The sequence below is a fragment of the Euprymna scolopes genome, chromosome 3, assembly GCF_053919585.1.
Source record: "Euprymna scolopes isolate OS-2025 chromosome 3, ASM5391958v1, whole genome shotgun sequence".
NCBI lineage: Eukaryota > Metazoa > Mollusca > Cephalopoda > Sepiida > Sepiolidae > Euprymna > Euprymna scolopes.
This window is the reverse complement of record NC_136484.1, coordinates 72,048,139-72,068,138: the sequence shown is the minus strand read 5'-3', so window position 1 is coordinate 72,068,138 and position 20,000 is coordinate 72,048,139. Positions and strand designations below refer to the sequence as shown.

Here is a 20,000-nt window from a genome sequence, read left to right as displayed (position 1 = left end):
CCGTCAGTATATGATGTATTCTGTGGGGCACTTGACACGTTATGCAATTAAGCACCTTTTCTCTTTCTAGTAGATCTGAGTGAGTGACATGAGTGTGATCTATTTGTAGTCTAGTCATTACTACCTCTTCTTTTCTTGACATCTTTTTTGTATCTTTTATTCCTACATTTTGTTTTACTTTGAATAGTTTATTCTCTATGTATGAGTTCCAATGTTTTTGCCATTTTCTTTTTATATATATATATATATATTTATATATATATATATATATATTTATATATATATATATATATATATATATATATATATATATATTTATATATATATATATATATATATATATATATATTTATATATATATATATATATATATATATATTTATATATATATATATATTTATATATATATATATATATATATATTTATATATATATATATATATATTTATATATATATATATATATATTTATATATATATATATATATATATATATATATATATATATATATTTATATATATATATATATATATATATTTATATTGGGATTTTAGTTCTGTATAAGGGATTTTTCCCAGTGTATGATTTTGTTGAAGTGACTTTATTGCTGCTTTATCTACTTTTTCGTTCATGTAGATGCTGATGTGTCTTAGAATCCAGCAGAAGATTATGTATTTATTTATTGTTATGGTGTTTATTTTATTTAGGAGATTTGTAATTTTTTTTTCTTTTAGTGATATAAGTACCAATAGAGAATCTGTGAGGATGAGATATTTTTTTATGATTATCAGTTGTTATTATATCTGGCGCCAAGTCAATGGCAAACACCTCTGCACTAAACACAGAAGCCCCATCCGGGAGTCTTTTCTTTAAATTTTTTATTTTTATGGAAGGCTGCACATCCTAGCTTGTCTTCATCCTTTGATCCATCTCTGTAGATTTGTGAGTATTCTTTATATTTATTTTGGATGTTAAATAGTTTTTCATGGAAGGTTGAGTAAGGCGTTTTTGTTTTAGAATATTTACTCAATTTTAATATTATGAATAGTTGTTCAACCATCCAAGGTGGGGTTCCCAAGTTGATAGATTCATGTATTTTTGTTATGTCCATTTGGGTTTCTGTGAGGAGGTTCTTTATACGGAAACTGTAGGGTTTGATAATATTTTCTTTTGCTGAAGAGATGTGCATATTGTAGATGGAAAACACACTGATATGCAGGGTTTGATGGACATGATGTGAGCTTTAAGTGATATTATAGAGCTAGTTTTTGTTTTCTTAGGGTTAGTAGTGGTTCGTTAGCCTCCACATACAAGCTCTTCATCGAAGAGGTTCTGAAGGCTTCAAAGACCAATCTCAATCCTTGGTGGTGTATCATATCCAATTCTTTCACATATGATTTTCTGTCTGCTCCACAGATGTAACATTTGTGGTCAAGTTTGGATCTAAGATTATTAGTTTTAATAATGTAGTTTTATCGGCACTCCAGTTGGTGTGTGCTAACACTTTGATTAATTGCATGGTCTTGTGGCATTTTGTTTATGAGTATTTTATGTGTGGTATGAATGCAATTTATTTGATATATGATGCCCAAGTATTTGTGTTGGTTAACAATTGAGATATTATTATTGTCCAGTTTCAAGATAGGGTTGTAATGGAACTATGCATTTTGTTTTCTCTTCTGAAAATTTGAATCCATTTTCTATGGCTCATTTATTTTTGGACTGAAAGTATGTTGTCCATCCATACTTGAAAGAGTCTTTCATTTAAAAAGTTGTTGATAAATTCTGGCATTTCACTTTTGTCCTAGTTCGTGCAGTTGATGCCGTACTTCCAAGTAGTGGCATATGCTTGTTCGAGGTAAAAAAAATTGCTATTAGGTGTTCTTGGCAAATGCCTCCCTAATATTTATTTCAAGTGTTATTAAGTGGTCGATGGGGCTTCTTCTTTTCCTGAAACTTGACTGATGTTCTGTAATCAGGTTTTTGTTTTCTAAAAACCAAGTTAATCTTTTGTTAATCGTTATTTTAAATGTCTTTTTTTTTTGGGATCGCTGTAGGCTGCTTCCCATTTTTTGGGATACTATTATTTATCCATATTTCATTATATATTTGTAGAAACTAGTCCAGAGATGGTTTTTGTAGTTTTTTAAGAAATTGATAATAGATTTCATCAGAGCCCACTGCTGTATCATGAGATTTCTTTTAGTTCTGTGCTATTGAATGGTGGTTGGTTGTATTTTTCTTCCATTTTTTGATCTGAAGTTAATTTTTTTTTTTTTCGTCATTAAGTTTTATAATTTGGAATTTTTTATTTTTTGATGATGAATTTATTGAAAATTGTTCTATTAGTTTGTTTGCAATGTTTTCCATATCGGTGATCTTCATGTTGTTGCATATTAGGTGTTTGATCGAGTTTTTGTTGTTCTTCCCTGATATTTTCCTGACCATCTCCCATACGTTTTTGGTTTTAGTGTTTTCATTTATTTTTAATACATAGTTTTTTCATGTGTTTTGTTTTGATTCTTTGATAGTTTTCCGTGCTTTTTCTCTGCTGCTTTTGTATGTGTCCAAATATTCTTTTGTTGGATTATTTTTGAATTTTCTCAAGTTAACAAGGCTTATTCTTATGGCTTTTTTGCATTCTTTATTGAACCAGGGTTTGTTGTATTTCGAATATGTAGAGTTTTTTTGTATGTTTTCTTATGTAATGATTCTTTCTTGGACTTTCTTGTGCATATTGCTAAAATAGGTAATATGTACAGAGTTAGTGTTTGCTTCGGGTATTAATCTATGTTGGCATACATTTTAGTATTTTTCCCAATTTGCTTTTTGTATATTCCAGTGGGGCATTTTGTCCTCTAATTTGGGGTTCTCGTTTTCCAGCATGATTGGGAAGTGGTCGCTTCCACATGTATCTTCATGTGTTCTCCAGCTATGATCCATGTATATGGTTTGGGCACAATGTTAGGTTTATTGTTGATAGTGTTCCTGTTGCTGAATGGAGGTACATGTTCTCTCTTTATTACTGTTTTTGGCTGATTATTTTTTCAATGATTTGGCCTCTTTCGTCGTTTTATTTTTTATTGCCCCATAGTTCGTTATGGCTATTAAAGTTACCCACTAATAAAAAAGGTTTTGGTAGTTGTTGGATTAGTGGATTAGATCATTCAGTTCTATTTAATCTATTGTTTCATTTGGTGGTATATAAAGTGAGCAGACGATAATTGCTTTGTGTAGTGTTGCAGTTATTGTAACGGCTTGTATGCTTGTTTTTAAGTTTACTGCGCTGTGTGGAACATTTATATTTATGAGTAATGATGATCCACCAGTGACTATGTCTAATGTTTTGTTTATGCAGTTGTATATTGAGTAATGTTTTATATTAATTTTATCATTTTCTTTTAAGTGTGTTTCTTAGGCAAATTATTGCAGGGCGAAGGGTTTTGATGAGGAGTATTATTTCTTCCATATTAATTTTTAGGCCTCTAATATTCCATTTATTAGCCATGGTTTATGTTTTATTTTATTGTTTTGGATTGTTTATATTATTGTCAACTTTCATAGTTTTAGTAGTCTCTTGCTTATTTTTTGTTTTAGTTTGTGATTGTGATGGGGGATTTTGGTCCTTGCTTTGTTTCTTTTTTTTTTTATTGATTCTTTCTTGGACTTTTTTGTTTTCGGATATGCTAGGGATCTGTAGAGATTTTATTTTTGTTTGGTTTGATGCTATTGTTTTTTTTTTTTTTTTTTTTTTTTTAATTTATTTGATCTTTGTTTTGGTTTATTTCAGGGTAGGTTTCCACGTTTGTAGTATCTGTGATTTTAGGTTTTATTTCGATTATGAATTTTTGCCAATCATTTGGGCCCAGTTTCATTAATTTTTCAACAAGTATGTCATTTTTCCTTTTTTTCTGTGATTTCTTTTTTTCTATAATTTGTGCATAACTTTTGTCTCTCATATAATCTACTACAATTTTTTTTTTGCTTCAGGGAATGAAATGTTTTCTTTTTGTTTTACCGTTATAATTTCTTTTTTCTTTTTTCCATATATCGCAGGTCCTTGCATAGGCAGGGTGATCCTCTTTAGTTTGCACATTTGCATCTATTTGTGCATTCATTTGTGTTATGACCGGGATTTTTTAGCACATCTGCCACAACATTGGTCAGTTGTAACATACATCCTCATGATGCCTAAATTTCTTACATTTCTGATATGGTAGACGGTTTGGTATAAATAGTTCTACTTTTTCAATTGAATAACCAATTCTTATCTCTTTTTTGGAGCGTTTGATGTATTAAAGGTCATGATGTAGGCGTTTGTTAGTACAATGCTTCAATTCTTTTTATAAACACTCTTTTTATGTCAATTAAGCCTTGGGATTTTAGTTCCATTTTTATTTCGTCAATTGAACAACTGGATAGTTCTTTGTTTCGAATAACACCTTTTGATGTATTCATTTTTCCATGGGGATAGGTTTTAATTTTTTTTGTCACGGAATTTTTCTAATTTTAGTAGACCATCAGTATATCTTATTTTTTCTACCTCACTAGGAGTGTCCCATTTCATAAATTTTTAACTGCTCTGGGTGTTATTTTTGTAGAAATTACCCTTTGTATTAAAAATGGAGATATTTTTGTCAATGGGATGTTGTCTATTGCTTCCAGAATAATGAATCTTGGGAAGTTTTCCCTATTTTCAGTGTCTGAATTAGACTCAGTGTGAGGTCTCTTGGTTAATTTTGTTGCAATGAATGTTTTTTTTTTTTTAAATTTCATTGTCAAAGTTCAATTTAATGGAAAAAAGAAAGAAAGTACATGATTAAGCTTTGCAAAGAGATAACGTGACAAAAACTTTGATTTACAGTGCATTTGAAACAGGAAGTCAATATCTTCAGAGACTTTGATCTGGTAGCACCAGTCTCTCTGTTACAGTCGAGGAGCAAACATTTTTCTTTTGAGAAATGCTTGACTTGCTGGTGGAGAAAGTGTGAACAATTAGAACCCGAAACCTGCAGTGAAATGAGTTCATCACAGATGACCGACGTTCAGAGATGTGCAAGATGTATTTTACGATTGATAAAAATGTATTTGTATATAATTTTGTAATAATCATCAAACTGGTAATTTAAAATCATTAGCAAATAATTCAACTCAATAAGTATCAGATCATATATAAATATCAAACATAAAATATCAGATCATATATAAATATCAAACATAAAATATCAGATCATATATAAATATCAAACATAAAATAGTAAACCTATAGGAACACAGAAAAGTATATTATGTAATTCAGAGTAATTATTACAAACTTTCATTCTCATTATTCTTACTGTGTACAAGAAATGTAAGAGAACTCGGATGTGAAGAAAATATATTTGGATGGGGAAACTATTGAGATTGCTCAGAAGTTTTGTTTGGAGCTCGAGAAGGAGCAAATGCTAGTGTAATTGCAAGAATATATATATTTATACAGCATCTCTCCTCATAACGTCTTATATCCTTTGGATTTTTGCTTTCTCTTGGAATAAATACTATTGTTGGAATTCAAAATATTAGACAGTTAAAGGCGCATTTCTTTATATTTATTTACTGTTTAATTCTTCTTTTATATGTATATATGTATTGCGTGAATTTGTGTATGTGCGTACTTATATGTATATGGGTTTAAGACTTACGTGACGCCTTCTCATTGGCTATATGTTCTCCTTCTTTCACTACACAGATGAAGACCGAAGTATCAGTCGAAAATATGTACTTGTAAAAAAAGTTTTTCAATTTTTTTCATAATATTTTTATTCTTGCATGTTACCAATAGAAAACGAATAAAGAAAAGTTATAAACCGTTATTTGTATGACAGAAGATCAGAAAAACATTGGTACATCAATTTCAAATCTAAGAGAAAGAGGATCAACATCTAATTGCCTATGTTGGACTCTCTTCAAGCTCTGCTTATATCCATCTCTGTGGAAAAATACCACTATTGATATAAAATCAATAGTTATCATATAGATCCTTTATATATATGAAACATAATATAAATCAAAATAGCAAATTTTTTTATCTCCCTCAAACTTTGCTCCAGTATATATAACTTCCAAGACTACAAAGTCAAGGGTGACTGTGACTGGGTTTGAATCCCCCGATCACCAGTAATTATCACTTCCTACACTAATGAAAACATGAAACGCTAGTGTCTGTAGGAATAAAAATTATCTTGAATCCCCTCAACCAGCAGTAATTATCACTTCCTACACTGGTGATTGTATAAGCATGAAACGCTAGTGTCTGTAAGAAAAAAATGTTAATATTTAAAACTATTATAGTTAGCCATTTTTTAAAAAATTACAGTTAAGTCTTCTTTAGGGAATTAAGAAAAGGTGGTCAACTTTAGCACAAATCCAACATTATAACCTCAGTCAATTAGATACTCTCTGACTGTTTGTCTTGTGTTAAAATGAAACAAGCCAAAATTGAAAACTTAAAGCAAAAATAAAAACTGAAGCCACACTTTGAGAAACAATGAAAAATATTTTATTTACAAACACTATTGTGCAATAAAACAAATGAAAGCTATTCTTGTTTCATTTTTCGTTTTGGATCACAGTGGTTCGTTTTTACGATCAACAAGGTCAAGGATTTTTGCTTCAAAATGAAACAGATAAAAAGAGCAATATTGGTTAGATTTTAACTAATGTTTACAGATCTAAATCGGGTATTTCTTGAGTTTATATGCTTAAAATAAAAGACATTGGCTCAAAATGACTCCTCATGTAATAATATTTAAAAAAAGAAACATTTTCAACGTCTACACTGAATTATTTTTTTCATATCACCTCAAGACTCTTAGCGACTTTACCGATTTGAGATACATAATATGGACACAATCTTCCATTTGAATATTCAAATATATATTTGGGTTGAATTTCATTAAAATATTCTAATTTGCATACTATTTTAATCAATCAAAATTTTCTGAATTTCAATTTCTTCCTAAACCTCCTTAAACTTAAGCTTCAAATTTTAGATATTATTCTAAAATCAAAATCATTTACCAGTTTTGATCAAACTGGATTTTACACCTAAGGTTTAGCAGTATACATCTTGATTTTCATAAGTAGACACAAAAGTGGTACCAAACGATTTTGTTATGTGAAATCATATTATTATTAAGCTGGGAATGGTATAGAATGCTATTGTAAAAATAAACACTATATTTTTTTAACATGACAAGATGTCCATATTTACCCGCTTCTCGCACAATGACAGTTATATACAAGGTTGTTTTTTAATGCAAGAAAATCCAGTATTCTGAATTGGGGCAAAAATCAAAATTGCCTCAGTTTAGAAAGATGAAATAGCATATCAGAACAGAACTTTGTATTATTTATTTGCAGAACATAAAAAATAAATTTTAATGAATTAGTCATAAAACTAGATACTACACTTTCCTCTTAACCAAAGGGCTAAGAGGTGCCATTTACATTTATGTTAAGGCCTTCACAATAAGAACAAAATCCTCCATTGTTTCTATTATGGAATTTTGTTAAGAAATGGTTTGCTAACAGATTTGCCTTAATTCCTACTTTTATAGAGGCCATTTTTGGTTCATAAAATTTATACCTATCTAAAATATGCTTTTATTCAATAAATTCTACAAGGATTATCATGGTAAATTGGAATTATAAAGATTGGGTATTACAATAACTATATAAAAAACATTGCAAAGACAAAAATTATAATTAAATTAAATTGTACAATCCAATGAATTGATGATGATGACCCCAATAAACTAGAATATGTTGCCAGAGCATACTAAGAATGTAAATATTTTTTTAAAAATAATATTGATTAATTTTACAATTATGGCAAAAAGAATTGTGTGGACAGTATTAGATTTCAGATCTAATAAAAATACGGATGTGTTAAAAAGATTTAACAAAATAAAATAATTAAAAACAATTTTTTTCTTTTAATTGTTGAAATAGGATTAAGCATTAAATGTGTTATTTTATTAATTTCAAACAAGATGCTCAGAGATATTGAACTTTTAAATATGAGTCATCTTCTGTATTCATGTTCTTCCAAGAAAACATTATAGTCAATTGTATATACTTCATTCTAAATTCATATCTTGCGCCATAAAAAATTAATGTACACTTTTTATGCTATAAATTGTGAATTTATTTTCAATTTGTAATTATTTTTATTTTGTCAAAACCTTTCCAATCAACTAGGCTTTAAACAAACATGAACAATGCAATGAGTCTGCTGTTTAAAGTTGTAGAAATACTGAAGTAAAATAGTTTGTTCAGTGTGGCTCAGTTCTTGCAAAACAGCAATTAACATATTTCTAATGTAAACATATACAAAAACATCAGAGCTTATTCACTCAGGATGTTTATAATAGTTAGAAGTCAAACACCTTAGTATTTTTTTTTTTTTAATAAGAACACTTAATTGGACAGGGTTGAAGCAAATAAAAAAAAAAATAGTTGCTCGTTTCTCAACTCCTTTAACTGACCTTCAAAATACCATTATAAGATCGTCATTAATCACCCTCACCCTAACATCAATCTCTTACTTTTATCATACCCAAAGGCATTAAAATATATACCTAAGTAAACTACTATCTGCTTTTCTTGCTTTTTTTAATTTAATTGAAACAATGTAGTGTTAGGGGCTACTGTGATACGTTACCCTCCAAATCTTGCCCACAAGTGGACAGTAAAATGTTCACATTACATTAAAAGTTTCACATGTTGATACAGTCGGGAAAACAGAGAGCAAGAAAGGAATTTCAAAGGCAAGCGGTCAGAGTAAAAAAGCTGTCATAGTAGGAAATCTTCCGGCATCTGGAAACTTCTACAATGAAAAGGCTGAATTTTTCTGTTGGTTAGGGGTAAATGCAATAAATTCATTAGAACATTCCATGGAAGTACTTGCAAAAGGTTTTTCAATTTGAATATTTGTGAACATGATTCTTCAATTATATTTGTATTGAAAGCTATTTCATTTCACTCTACGTTCATAAATAAAAGGTTTTTATCGTCATTCAAAGTGTGAGTACATATGTATAGATACGACAGAAACATTGTTATTAAATTGTTCGTAAAATATGAGCAGATTTTTCGATTGATTTAGGTTGATATTTTTGCGGTGTTTAAACTAGATTTTATATGCTTAATGATACAATGTTGAAACATATAAGCACTTAATAACAAAGATAAAAAAAAAAGGAAGCGATACATCTAGTGTTTTGTTTTTGCACGAGTTCAAACTTGATTATAATGTTTTTTCTGTCAATATCAACAGAGGCAGAAATGTCCACAAGTGGTTTTATAATATGAAGTTGGTTTTAGAAACTTCATCGTGGTAATGAGAACCAGGCACTCATCATATATAGTATATATATATAAATACTAGTGGAAGAAGAAAATTTTGTGGGATCAAAGCTGAAGATTTTAAAATTTCAGGAGTTGAGACTTTAGATTACCTACTCTGCAGCCTCATTTTTATCTTGCATCATTTTTTTATTTTTTTGTACCTCTTCAAATTTTGTTCATTAAAAACAAACATTATACATACATAAACATTGAATTCAGAGTTTTGAAGAAATGCTCTTGGAACCACCTTTTAGATGCAATTTTTTAATTATTGAAAATCATTAATTTTTTCCTTGACATGTCTTACATTTTTCGGATAATATCTTTCATCAGAGATCGAAAATGCTACATAACAAATGTAAAGGTATTAGCTCGGCTTTTAAATTTCTATATAAAAAGGAGCTGTTTCTTAATCTTAATCACTCCAAGAACAACCAACAGACACTTTGGTAACATTAAAAAAAACAAAACAAAAAAAAATTACTAATTATATAAAAAACGGTAATACCTTTATATTTGTTATGAAACACTTTTTATCTCTGATGAAGGATATGTTATTTGAAATATTGAAGGTTTAAAAAAGCTGGACAAAAACAAGAGTTAAAAAGTGAGGAAATCTTTCTTTCTACCTTTCTCTACCCCTCTTTCTATATGTGTCACCCAATCTTATCTACTCTATTTTATACCCCATCTCTCCCCTATCACAAGTATGATTTCACATTAAAGATCGACAGAAAAAATAAAATAGATCAATAAAATCACTCTAAATGTTGGTCACCCTCTTGTTAATTTTCTTCCTGTTGACCACTAAAAGAATATTAGAAAAAAAAAGTATGAGGCAATGCTGAAAAGTTATATATCAGCTTTGCGGGTGTCTATTGTAGTTTCCACTTAGCTGAACACATACACACTTGTAATGGTCGTGTAATGTGGAAAAATGTGTCCTTCCAGCTCGTTATTGCGCTCAACACAAAACAAATGGCTGCCTCCATGTCTTTACTATATATATAACCATAAGGGGAGATAACCACTGGTTACTGTCTGTTCAAGGATAGACAACTCTTATCCCTACACAACACCCAAACAAACAACTCATTTTTATATAATAAAAGGATGACTAGTTGAGGGCGACCCAAAGGCTCCTGTTTCATTAGCTGCTACACTGATGTGTAGAAGGGAGAGAACACTTCATTCCAAGGATTACTCCACTTGCCCTTGATCCTCTCCTTATAATTCTGAGTGTTTAGCAAGAGAGCATTAAATACAATCTTTGAAGTCTTTGTTATGACTTGGCTAATGATAGAAACCTGGTTCTCCAGCTCATTATCGAACACTCTTACCATTATGACAAGTGGGCTGGAAATAGATTACTAGTGAAAAAAGAAGAATTAGTGAAAAGTCAACGCTCTTAAAATTTTGCTAATTGGATTTCGAATAAAACATTTTAAAATTTCAGGAGTCAAGTGTTTGTTTACTGACTTCACAGCTTTGGCATAATGGTGAGCAAACAATTTTTACTTATAAGTTTTTGTTTTGTTGTCACCGAAAAACATGCAGATAAGATAACAATGTTTGACTGACATATGTCTAAATACTTAAACAGAGATTGTTAGAAAAAGAAAAGAAAGAAGCTGAGTTATTCATATCAAGTCCGATGAACATAATTAGGCAGCTGTTGCAATCATCATCCTGTTCACGCTTGTACGTCAAATTGTTTGCAGATAGATAATAGGTAAGTGCATAAATCTAACATTATATAATGCCTACCAACAGGTTGATGCCATATACTTGCAAGAAATCTAATATATATACATAACATAATAATCAACTTATCAGAATTGGTCATTCAAGTATGCATTCCGAAAGCAAGCCAAATCAAGATAGCAGATTTGTAGATATAAAGTCCTGAATCTCTTTCTAGATAGAGCTGTATAACAATAACAAATTTGATTAATCTGGAAATGTTAGTGTAGTATCACGGCTTATCACTGTCAGTTTAAATTTTTTCATTCAGCTGTATAAGATTTTTAAGATCATCATACAAAACTTCTGATGAATGAATAAACCATGAAACTGCGGTAAAGTTTTCAGCTAAGTTTATTGTTTTTATAAACTTCAATCAGGAAAAGTTGGGAATATTATGCATTTACAAAACCTGCTGCCTTAAGTTTCATTTTAGGATATATGTCTTAAGAAAGGTTTTACACACACATAAACAACATGATCACATTGACACCCTGGTTCTCACCAGATCACCAAAGCCAAGCAATGGTGAGGCCTGCCCAGTATCAGGTGGGTGACCATTTGGGAATGCTAGACACCGAATGTACTGCGTTGGAATGTAGAAATTTCCAAATTTGTATTTGGGGGCACATTTAATCCATTGGGATGCACCCTCAGTCTTCACTAATACAGGCGTCTGAGAGAAAGAAAACTGATGTAAACTGAGTTCAACTCTCTGCTATGTCTTGTGACAGCCATTGTACCAACAGCAGTTGTATCAAAAAGTGTCATTGGTTCTGCACAAAGCCTGGATCACTAAACATTTCTGAACAACTTAGTTGTTGTTGCGAACCTCACACATCAAAATTGATGTGAGTATATATATATATATATATATATATTCTCATTAATTTTGCTGCTCCTCACCTTGAGTTGAGCATATTGAGAAGTGATACATGAATTACCATAGGCATATAAGCGACGCTCTTTGTGTAAACAAATCGAGCGGAGGTATTTCGGACAATGTCAAAACATCATTAAATTCACTACTCGTTCAGCAGCCGCCAATAGCGTAATGGTTAGGAGCCTTGACTGCCATACAGACGGTTGGGTTTCAATCCTGGCTTGAGGTAGTTGCCTGTCTAGCCGTACTGATGAGCTGTGAAACAGCGAAACAGTACTGTATGTGGATGACTATATATATATATATATATATATATATATATATATATATATATATATATATATATATATAGAGAGAGAGAGAGAGAGAGAGAGAGAGAGAGAGAGAGAGAGAGAAAGAGAGAGAGAGATAGAGAAAGAGAGAGAGATAGAGAAAGAGAGAGAGGTTGGAAAAAATAAAAATTGAAAAATTACCAAAATGTTGGTTACATGTTTTCAGCAAGATACCAGTCTTTTTGGTGTGGTCTGTCTGGTATGGTGTGTCTACAGGGCCCTTGAGAGGAAAAATGTGCTAGTGCAAAGCCTTTTATGCCCTCCACCTTTCCAACATTCATCATATCTAGATAATTCAGTTTCACTATATTATATGCTCTGAGTCATAACGAATATGACGCTTATTTACAATTACACCTCATTAAAAAACAAAAATACAGAAAATCATGAATTATCATGTATGTACACAGAACGAATATTTCATATTCCAAAAATTGCATAAATTGATCAAGTAGTGTTTTTTTAAATTAAGAAAATCAAATTGTATTAAGCCACGAGGAGATCAAAAGTGGTTATATTGTTTCATGTCTTGACAAAAATCAAATATTACAACTTTCAGTAATTAAAATTTTTTTAAATTATTCAATTAGACTATCAAGATTTTGTTTATATTCAAAATAATTTTAAAAAATTTTTAATTACTGAAAGTTGTAATATTTGATTTTTCAATAAGAAAAACTACTTGATTAATTTATGTGATTTTTTGGAATATGACATTTTCGTTCTGTGATGAGTACATAAGTCAAAGATTTTTCTGTATGTTTGTTTGTTTTTTAATCAAGAGTAATTCTAAATAGGCATCATACTCTTTATTACTCAGAACATATAATTTAGTGCAACTGAATTATTTAGATATAAACAGTGCTGGGCAAGCAAAAAAGGTCTTGCACTAGCACATTTTTTCCTCTCAAGGGCCATGTAAACATTCTTGGGACCATGCCAGAAAGAATTGTATCTTGCTAAAAACAAAACTAACATTTTACTAATTTTTTCAATGTTTATAGTTTTAAACCACCAATTAATTGATACAAAATTCACAAGGCATTTCCATTATTTTGTCCAACCCCTGCACACACACATACATATATCTATATTATGGCAGTAGAGTTTAGTTTCCTAGAAGTACATCCATTGAAACAACATGTGTCTACCAAAAAGTGCTCAATGAATAAACAGAGCAGGTATATTAATGTATATCAATGTTTGTATAAATAAATTTAATATATACATATATGCCTATCGAGCTTATTATATATCTACATTACAATGTGCACTGTTTTCTTTTCTGTTATTGTAATTGTATTAATGAATTTACTAATACATTAAAATATACTCTGCTCTTTAGACTCTTGTTCTAATCCCATATATATATATATATATATATATATATATATATATATATATATATATATATATATATATATATATATATATATATATATATATATATTCACAGGTTTAATACCACAGAATTTCAGTGTTATTTATTTATTTATTTTTATTTATTTATTTTTTTTCATAGTAATGTTCTCAAAGAAGCAAGCAAGTTTTCTGGTTCGTGGTGGTAGTTGGTATAATATGATTGTAATGGTTTTTATTTCACTCCCTAGAGCTTTCAATCTTTATGATCTTCATCAGGCTTATGTTTTTTATACAAATAGGTGTGTTATCTTTTTTCTTATTTTTATAATTTTTTTCCAATGTTTTGCCAGGGAAAGAGGAAAAAAGAAGAGAAAAGAGGTGTAGTCGAGTATATTGTTTATTTACTTTTTATTTTTGTGTTTGTGTATTTATTAATTTTGTTTGGTTATTTTTTTTTTGTATATTTATTTATTGCTTTTAATTATGGAATACATTTAATATATTAGTATGGGTATTAGAAGCTATTTTCTTAATACTTGTTTTTTTAGATAAGTATTGCTCCTAATATTTTTAGTCATTAATATTTTTGGTTTTGATTGTAATGTTTTGTTGTACGAGATGATATATATATATATATATATATATATATGCATATACACTAAGAGTTACAATACTGGTAAAATTCTCTGAACAGTACAGGTTAGCACCACTTTAACACCCCCTTATAAACATTGATAAAGATAATTTTCATTTAAATTCATTACATGATTTTGATTCTAGAACATTTACAGTTTCAGCTTTAAACGATCTTAAAAAAAACTGAAGTTCACAAAATCATAATTTATATCTAATGACTATGGTGAATCAAATTTAATGAAAACCTGATATTTTTCATTTTTCAAATCAGAGGTTGTTCCCATATTATGTCTGCAAAAACCCATTTAAATACTTCAAAGAAACTGAAACTTGGGGAATATTTATTAATTGATGTCTAATACTGTTGGATAGAATTTTACAAAAATGAGTGCTATCGAAAATGAGAGGTATCAACCACCTAAAATTAAAACTATATATAGTCCACATTACTCATCCTTATACCTAGTGTGCAAGGAGTCTCTCACAATTTGTATTTACTTACTGACAGCAATTTTCATACCATCATTTTACAATCAGAAGTAATTTTCTCGAGAAACTAACAATATTAATTACATACAATAGCTATTTACCTGTTTTACTAGGAAGGTAAGATGAAAAGAGTGTGTGTGGGGGGGGGGATCATTCAAAACTTATAAAATAGCCAGTGGAAGCCTTTCAGGTGACAAGTAATAAATCTGTTTCTCTTCATTTCATAAATACTCCCTGAAGGGAAAGCACTCCTGGGATTGTGTCAAGATAGCATTTTAGATAATAAAAAAATATATAAATTATTTCATCTTTACTCGGAAATCAATAACAGAATTGTAATTCAGACATCAAATTCATAATAAATCAGGGAGAATAAGGCACTTTAACGAGTATGCACACATTCTAAGCACTAATAACCTTTTTGGTGAGATGAAATCAGAATTAAACACAATAAGGAATACTCTGGTAGATTTGTACATTTTTGCAGCATGTAAACCTTTGTGACGTTACTTTATGCCAAAGCCACACAATTATTTAAAGCCATTGTCAAGGAAAAGCACTTAGTAAGGAAAATATGAAATGCTAACTAAAACAATATTGCAAAGTTCTATCCACTTGGTTGGTCAAACACTATACAGAGACTGTGTTAGTTTATGATATAATCTCTAAAAAGTTGAAGTAGTTGAGCGGTCTCACTTCAGTTGGAGTAATCACAGTATGAATGAGTATCATAGATGCAGCAGAGTTTGTGAGGTTTGTGTATCTTTTGCTATCTCACCCAGAATGCCACTACTGACCTGTATTTATAGCTTAATTAGCCAATCACAATATTGTAGGACGAAAACCCGGATGTACTTATATTCATTACATCAGTTTAATAAATAGGAATGTTTTCCTTTTTTTGTTGTATAACCGACTCAGTGACAGTAAAAGCAAAGACACCAGATACAGGCCAGAAATGACTTTAGTCTAGAGTTTGAATTTCATGATTGGTGGTAAAGTTATATCTAGTCATATTGATGATTCTTGATTAAGATGAAACTTATATGTATATATTGAAAAAATCTTTACAAACTTTAAATATAAATTTGCTAAAATTATTTTTTAGAAATGCATGTACATAAGTGACGTTATAAATTATTTAAATTTTTAGAATCTACCCTAATAATTATCTAACTTATTTTTAACAATGGTATTAAAATTTTTTACTTAAAGTGTATATATAGGGATTAATTTCACCCAGGGTAACTTAAAAATTGTTTTTGTTTATAAACTCAAACTTTTCCTATATATATATATATATATATATATATATATATATATATATATATATATACACACACACACACACGCACACACTAGTGTTGGGACGATTGATCAGAATCGGAAATCAAAAAAATCGGAGCTTTTTATGATATCGGAAAAATTGGAGCCTATTTTCCGATGCCAAAACTGATTCCTTAAATTATTTATTTTTATTTGAAAAATCTTCCACTGCTTGTAGTAATAATAAAATAAATATTTATTGATTTAAACTTCCAACAACACTAAAATCTCTAGATCACCCCCTCACAAGTGTTTTTATGTTTAAGAAAATATAGACACATTTAAGATGTGTTTTTTTGGTAATCGGGACAAAATAACACTTTTGTAGTTAAATATTTAGAGATTTATAAAGAATCAGAATTGGTAAGTGTATCGGAATCGGGAATTTAGTGTGGAATCGTGAAAAATATTTGAGTCGTCCAATCACTAATACACACACACACACACACTCATGAATTGTTGGGTTACAACAACAACAACTACTATTTATTCATAAATTGTGACCTATCTGTTAAGATAATATAATAATAATAATAAGCATAAAGAAACTTATTTACTATCTAATTTACATACTTGTTTCTGGTGTGTACAAACACTACGTAAACTAGATAGCAATACTGAAAAATAAGTCACTGTTTCTTTAAATGTTCATAGAGGCATTAAGAAATATTAGAGTAGCTGAATGAACAGAATAACAAGAGAAATACGTTGATAGCTTAGTGATTGAATGATGACTTGTTCAGTTAATTACAAATTACAGTTCATTAGAATAATTAAAATAGAATATTTTCAAATATAACTCAATCCTAGAACTAAAGTATATTTTAACCTGTATTTTGTGTGATGACAAAATATAAGAAAAAGTATGCAAATAGAGTTAATTGACTCAGCTTTATAATTATGTGAACACGCACTATGTGTGCTTACTGAACAAGTTGTGTGTGTCTACTTGTGCAGTTTCAAAATTGTTGCTTAATTTCAACACTGGTTGCAATGACAGCTGTGTAATTTCAGTGCTCCAACAGAAGAATCATCCCTCCAAATAAAACCACAACACCAGTTTAAAACAAGTAATAGGGGGTTTATATGCTGGAAATTGGATGACATTCGTTTTTGAACAACAAATTTGCAAGTGAGAGATTCTTGTCCAACCAAATCAAAACAAGTTGAAATGTCCATTTTGTTTGAAGAGATACACACACTGAACTGCCTATCAAACCTCAGAAAACAAAACCGACTATGGTGTGTGATGCCTAGAGGATCAACTTTCATTGATTTCCCTGCTCATCTGCTGGAACATAGATATTTTGGAACCACCCAGGAACTGGTCCTTTGAGATAATAACCAGCCTTATCTATGAACACACAAAAATCTAATGCCTAAGGATTTCTGGATCTAGAAAAACATTAAATTTGAAAGTCCCTACATGAGTCATAATCACAGCAGGGAACCTTATCTGTACAAACATCATTTTTTTTAAAGGCTTCATATCTCAGTATGATCCCCACTTAAGAAATCATTTTTTTTTTTTTTTTCATAAAGAAATCATTCTAGGCAGCCAAATCTCAAATAAGAAATATTTACAATTTCTTGAGTAACCTCTTTTCTCTAAGCGAAACATCTTTTGCCTGTAGCAAGTCCTATTCATATGCACCACAAACATGCAACCGCCTAGTGCATGTTTACAATTGCTCTTGTTCCATTAGAAATGATCAAGCCGAAGTCTAAAGTAATTTGTAATTGTATCCATAGTTTTGCTCATACTGAGGATTGAACCTTTAACACCCAGAAGACTATCACTTTGAACAGATTATTACTGAGCATTTTCATCCAATTTGTACAGATTCCCAAGTTCAACTTCAAGAAGGTCAAAGTTTACATTGGCCAAAATATCCAAGATTAAAACAGTAATCTGAATAATCCAAATAATACAAAGAAAGCTAATTTGTTGCAGCTCGAGATGAATTCTAAAGCTGCTTTCAGTTTTTTTAGTTTTTTTTTGTTTTTTTTTTTACATCCAGGTTATGAGGAAACATGAGTCGCTGCATAGTATGCGGCCAAACCAGCAAAATCCTCTTTTGATGAAGTGTTTTGTAATGGGAAGAAAGATGGTTTATCATCTGGCGAACAATAATGTTCCTAATATGGCCAAGTGGTTGAATTCAGAGAATCCATAAACAAGTGTTAAAATAAAAATAAACTATCTTGTGAGGATCAGACTCTTAAATTTCCCAAATTTCACACTCACAAGGTTAACTTGATCAGCGACTGATAGATGAAGATTTCAGTTGAGATGCAGCTGTATTGAAGTCAGCTGCGCCTTGCTCTTTTTCATTTTATTTGTGGCTATTTAATCATGTTTGCCAAGTAAGATTCTTTTTAGATTTTTGATCAAAAGAATATAATAAACTCTGGTCATCTTGTTCATCTATTATCAGACATGTTAGGTAATTTAGGATTATTTTTTGTAAGGAAAGTTGCTAAGAGATAGTAATACACAAAACTAAAAATAACAAAACAGTTGACAAGGATTGAATGTGTGATCAATAATTTACCTTTGAGCTGTCAACAAGTATATGAATCCGGAATAATATCACATCATTGACAAGAACATCCTCATTGCGGTAAAGAATCTGAAAGGTCTTGCTCACTGCTACGCCATTTATGATGCTGGCTGGGAGAACAAGAGGATTCTCTGGAAAAACAAAATTATGACATAATAAGAAGAAATAAGAAAAATAGATAATGAAAATAAAATTGAATAAATGACAATATTTATAAATCCATCAAATATATGCTCTTTTGATTAAAGGATAAACATTAATAAAACAATGCATTACTGGCTGACATAAATTTGAAAACAAAAAATATATAAGAAGCTTTCTAGAAAAAAATAAAAACAAACACCTATTTTTACAATTTTATTAAGTTTTTCAAAGATTTATAATATACTAGCGGGGGGTACCCGGCGATGCCCGGGGGTTAAATAATAATAAAAAAATGTTTTGGTAGGTGAGTGTATGAGGATCGAACCCTTACCCTTGAGTTGGAAATTAATGTGTGAAAAAAAAAAAAAAAACGTGCTACGTTAACCATTGAGCCACAGCGACAGACAACGTTAAGTGTGTTTGAATTTATTTATTTAACTATAAAAAACAGGCGTACGCAATAAAAGTTAACTCTGCTGCTTCCATTTGACCTAATTAAGAAGGTCAAATAGAGGTCACGCAGCGTTTGGGTTTGTTTACCCAAATTTGACTTTTTCTTCCCCCAACAGATGTTGGGGAGGGGAAAGCAGCTCCCAATTGTACTGATATACAAGACTGATCAAAGCTGATTGCTTCTGGACGTTTTTCCCAGCGCTGAGAAGACGTCGTTTGAGCTTAGTTTCACATATTTATACTAAAAAGCCCAATCAACACGCGAGAAGCCAAAATAGCAATAATTTTGTAAAATTCGACGTAAATAAATCTAGATGCAACTTGCTTTCCCAAATCGTACATATTATTATTTAGGACCCATATAAACAGTTGTAAGCTATTGTAACGACCCCGGGACCGTGTGCGAGAAAAGCCTTTTGAAGACATACACGAAATGGTCAACACATTTTGCCTTTTATATATATAGATTTAGTGGCTCAAAATCTTGTCTATGCAAATTGAAAAAATGAATAAGCCAGGCAATAAAATTTAAACAATAAAATTTACAACTTTAAATTTTCTGCTTTTCTAGCAACTACTCCATAGTAGAAGGATGTTGATTTTAAGTCCTAATGACACATGCAATATTCCATTTTGGTAAACATACTGTATTTCTGACTTATAATTTGGAGACTATGT

General features: G+C 30.2%; 1 protein-coding gene across 1 annotated transcript in view; it reads right to left on the bottom strand.

Moving 5' to 3' along the window:
• Nucleotides 1-20,000, bottom strand: part of LOC145261143 (protein FAM135A-like) — a 567,493-nt gene that overhangs the window by 230,957 nt on the left and 316,536 nt on the right. Inside the window, exon 4 of the mRNA XM_080119438.1 lies at nucleotides 18,717-18,942. Within this exon, the coding sequence (XP_079975564.1) occupies nucleotides 18,717-18,942 (226 nt within the window). The remainder of the gene's footprint in view (nucleotides 1-18,716; nucleotides 18,943-20,000) is intronic.